At 34.5% G+C, this 4138-nt stretch overlaps 1 protein-coding gene across 1 annotated transcript; it reads right to left on the bottom strand.

Annotated features, from left to right (window-relative positions):
• Positions 1 to 846: 846 nt before the first annotated feature.
• Positions 847 to 3937, bottom strand: LOC133189640 (putative nuclease HARBI1). Its single transcript, XM_061325043.1, has 3 exons — positions 3707 to 3937; positions 2362 to 2699; positions 847 to 1018 (listed from the first exon to the last, which is right to left on the bottom strand). The coding sequence occupies exons 1-3, from the start codon at positions 3935 to 3937 to the stop codon at positions 847 to 849; spliced, it is 741 nt and encodes a 246-aa protein (XP_061181027.1).
• Between the last annotated feature and the right edge of the window lie 201 nt (positions 3938 to 4138).

The raw sequence follows: 4138 nt of genomic DNA, 5'->3' as shown, positions 1-4138 counted from the left end.
GGAATAACAAGATGTGCTTATTCAACACTGGTACTAAAGAAAGGTCTTATCACAAGGAATACATGCACAATGTGAAATATGAAATCAACAAATTTTCAAAAGTTATAGGCAAGTTAAAATTTTGCCGACAAAGAAATAAATGAACAAAAAATATATATGCCTTCAAATCTCCGATTACAGGAGCATAGAGTAAACATAATTAAATATACAAATAAATTTAAAAGTATTAAAGGAACACCAAGTTAAATGACTATTTGCATTATCATGATCTTCAAACTAGAATCCATCTGCATCTTCTTGATCAACTGCTTCCAGTAACGGAATACCAGTTTCAATTTCAATTGCAAGGTTATGAAGTCTCATTGCGCATTTAATAATTCTGGTACACTTTGATGGTCTATATGGCAATGCTCCTCCAGTCTTGTGCAAGCACCTGTTAAGGCACGAAATTATATATATATATATATATATATATATATATATATATATATATATATATATATATATATATATATATATATATATATATATATATATAAGTATATATAGTCAAACCTCATTATTTCGAACTCGATGGGACTGGTTAAAAACTTCGTGATATCCTAGTATTTGAGATATCCAAGGTAAAATACTTAAAGAATAAGTGATTGGGACTTCCAAGTCAATTCGACATATCCATAATATTCGAGATATCAGTGTTCAAGATACCGAAGTTCAATATATATATATATATATATATATATATATATATATATATATATATATATATATATATATATATATATATATATATATATATAATTTTTACCTTCTAAAACTTAAAAATACTGTCAAAGAATTCAATTACTAAACAATGAAATATATTTTATAATTTTGCCACTCTTTCAGAGGGTAGCCAGAATCCCCTACAAGCCATCCTCCATCCTCAAGACAGGAAACAAGGTTTGGTAGCGAGCTGCTCTGTAAAATGTAAGCATCGTGGGTGGCCCCTGGGAACTTGCAAACGGCATTTGTAAACCTGAACATAAAAAAGTAACCTTTTACTTGTAGATCCCATCAAGATATACGCATGACCGTAGGAACGGGGGGGGGGGCGTACCCCCTCCAATAATTTTGCCGATACTATAGAAAACATAGCTACTATATGCTTGTGCCCCCTCAATGATAACGTCTGATGACCCTTTTTTTTTGCTTGTCAACCCTCGAGTGAGCTTTTCTGATCACCTGTGTCATCCGTCTGTAAACTTTTCACATTTTCAACTTCTTGTGAAGAACCACTGGGCGAATTTAAACCTAATTTGGTACAAAGCATCTCTGAGTAATGGGAATTTTAAATTATTGAAATGAATTGCCAAGCCCCCTTCAAAGGGGAGATAATTAAGAAAAAAAGGTGGGGTCATTAAAAAATCTTCTCGAGAACTACTGGGTTAGAAAAGCTGAAACGTATTAAATACATTTCTGAGATAGTATAGATTCTAAATTGTTCAAATCATGGTCCCAGGGGGTAGGGTGGGCCAATAGCATTGAAATACATAGGAAAAATCTGGGTGCAAAAAAGCTGAAACTTAAATGGAAGCTTTTTGAAGTAATGTAAATTGTTCATTGTTCAAATCATGGTCCCATGGGGTAGGGTGAGGCCACAATAGGGATTGGATGTGGGAAAAAATCTTTAAAACTCTTGTACTCAACAACAGCAAGGCTATGATGAATCATTTTAATGTGGTAGCACCCTCTGATAGTGTAGATTGATTTTTGTTACATCACGACCCCAGTGTATGGGGTGGGGCCATAAAAGTCGATTAAACTTTAACGTAGGAGTACATGTATATTGGGAAAGAATCTGATGCAGAACAGTAGGCCCAAAGTGACTCAGGTGAGCGATGTGGCCCATAGGCCTCTTGTTTTCAGATATTTTTATACCATACGTCGAATATCTATGTATCTTATTATTCTCATCCTTACAATACATACTTCAGGCACGTATAGTATCGGGGGGGGGGGGGGTTGGAAATTAATTGTCAACGACAGACAACTCCTCCTTTTTTGTTGCAGTATGACCACTATGCCCGTTAATGTATTCGATAATGTTTTTGTTGCATAGAGAAAATTGGAACCTACGTGTGTGCAACTCCTACCCCCTCCCTCTTCTCTCTCTCACTCTAAAACTTTTTTTCAGATTTGAATTTTTTTTTGTCATTTGTTTTAGGTATGTTAGTTATTTTTCTTACTTCCTCATCTCTTTGAAAACGATGCTTTTTTCCTGTCTTAATTAAGTACCCTATTAATGATAATCAATCATTACATTTATAAAGCCGTAATTTTAATGAAGATTACTATCATGGCATATTAAAAATGATTTACCTTAAATCGGGATTAACAACAGCCTGCACATTGATTGAATGGTACCCTTTTCTACATATATACAACGGCTCATCTTCCAAACTCATTCCCTGAATTGGAATCTGCGTACCATCAATTGCTCCAACCACACTGGGGAAGCCTGCAATCTTGTAAAACTTGGATTTGATCTTTCTCAGTTCACCGTTGGAGGTAGGAAAATTTATGTTCTTCAAAGTGTTGCATAAAGCATCTACTACTCTATGAATGATCATACATGCCGACGCTTTAGAAATGCCGTGAAGGTCTGCTACTTCTGAGAGGTAATCACCTTTCACTAGAAATCTGAGACACGTTAGAACCTGAAATTAAGTGTATTGTTGCCCCAGTTGTACTCAATGATAACACACCGTACACATTATGAATGTACGTATACCCGATATGTTTGTGTGTCAGGGAAGGGGGGGGGGGTAGTCAAATCGAAAAAAATCTTAACAACAGGAAAAGATAGAGATTAATTAAAGGTAAATATTAAAAACAGTACTAATGCTCGAGTGAGAACAAGTTATTTGTAATTCCAAAACAGGGAGAGAAGGCAGGCCAAATGAGGTTATGTACGTTTCGTCTGGCTACAAAACTATGTACATGTTTATCAAATGCACCCAGCGTTATTCTCTTTTCATTTGCCCAAGTTATTTTTTTTAACATGACAATACTAAAAATCAACATGCAATATATTATAATAAAGTCAGGTAATTCAAAGCATTGACACACTATTTCAATTGGGTCAAAATTATTACATGAGTCTAAATAATTTTAATTTTATGTTACATGAAAAGAAAAAATATAGCCTATTTAAAATTTTCGTTTAGACATTGCTTGCCTCAAATCTCTCTCTCTCTCTCTATATATATACATATATTTAAGCCTGGTTAAATGAGATGGTTTAAAATAAATTATTATTATATATTTTATTATTATAACAGACTTTTTAAAAAAAATCTTTAAATCGGTTACCTTAGATATAAACCCCATCCCCCCCCCCCAAAAAAAAAACAACACACACATGCACACACACTACTTTCAAGGGAAGCAATTCATTTTGGTACCAAAACAGTTGTTTCCCCTTTCAACGATCTTTTGGACACTTGCACGTGGAAGGAAATTGGGAAAAGGATTCATGTCGGACAATTTCCTTCATAAAATTGTAATTGTGTACTTCAATCAAACCAGTCGTGCCTTACACCTTTAGAAATTTGTGTACTGGTAATTCTTTATGTGTAAGAGAAATATTTTTATCTTAATGTTTTAGTTGCTTCATTAGAATTTCCTCTGCTATATATTTTATCAGTCAACTTAGCTATCTTACCTGAATGTGTGCGGGCATTAAGTGTGATCTGTTAGTTTTAGGCTGAATAAGATTCTTGAGATCGTTTACAAGGCCTAGTGCGACAACCCGCGGGAATCTATACCGCTCGATAAGTTCCACATCGGTCATCGTATCGAGGACCTGTGTTCTGTCTCGGAAAACCTTCGCCCGACGAGCCTGTTTGTCATTTTCTTCATTTAGAATGCCACAAAATACTATCAGGGCAACCATGTTTATTTAGAAATTATGCAATTTACGATAATTTCTTAACTTAGGAGACCCCATTACCTCTCGTAAGTTACAATGATTTTATTTGACGTAACTTAAGAAGTTTAGTAAGACGGAAATTCATCGTAACTTACGGTTACGATCACATCTTAACTTAAGAAGTTTAGTAAAACTCAAGCCTGGCTTTTTGACATCATAGACAGC

The sequence above is a fragment of the Saccostrea echinata genome, unplaced genomic scaffold (assembly GCF_033153115.1).
Source record: "Saccostrea echinata isolate AGI-Se365-2 ecotype Australia unplaced genomic scaffold, CSIRO_AGI_Sech_v1 ptg000019l, whole genome shotgun sequence".
In the NCBI taxonomy this organism is placed as follows: domain Eukaryota; kingdom Metazoa; phylum Mollusca; class Bivalvia; order Ostreida; family Ostreidae; genus Saccostrea; species Saccostrea echinata.
The sequence above is the reverse complement of the archived record's forward strand: the minus strand, read 5'-3'. Positions and strand labels throughout refer to the sequence as shown.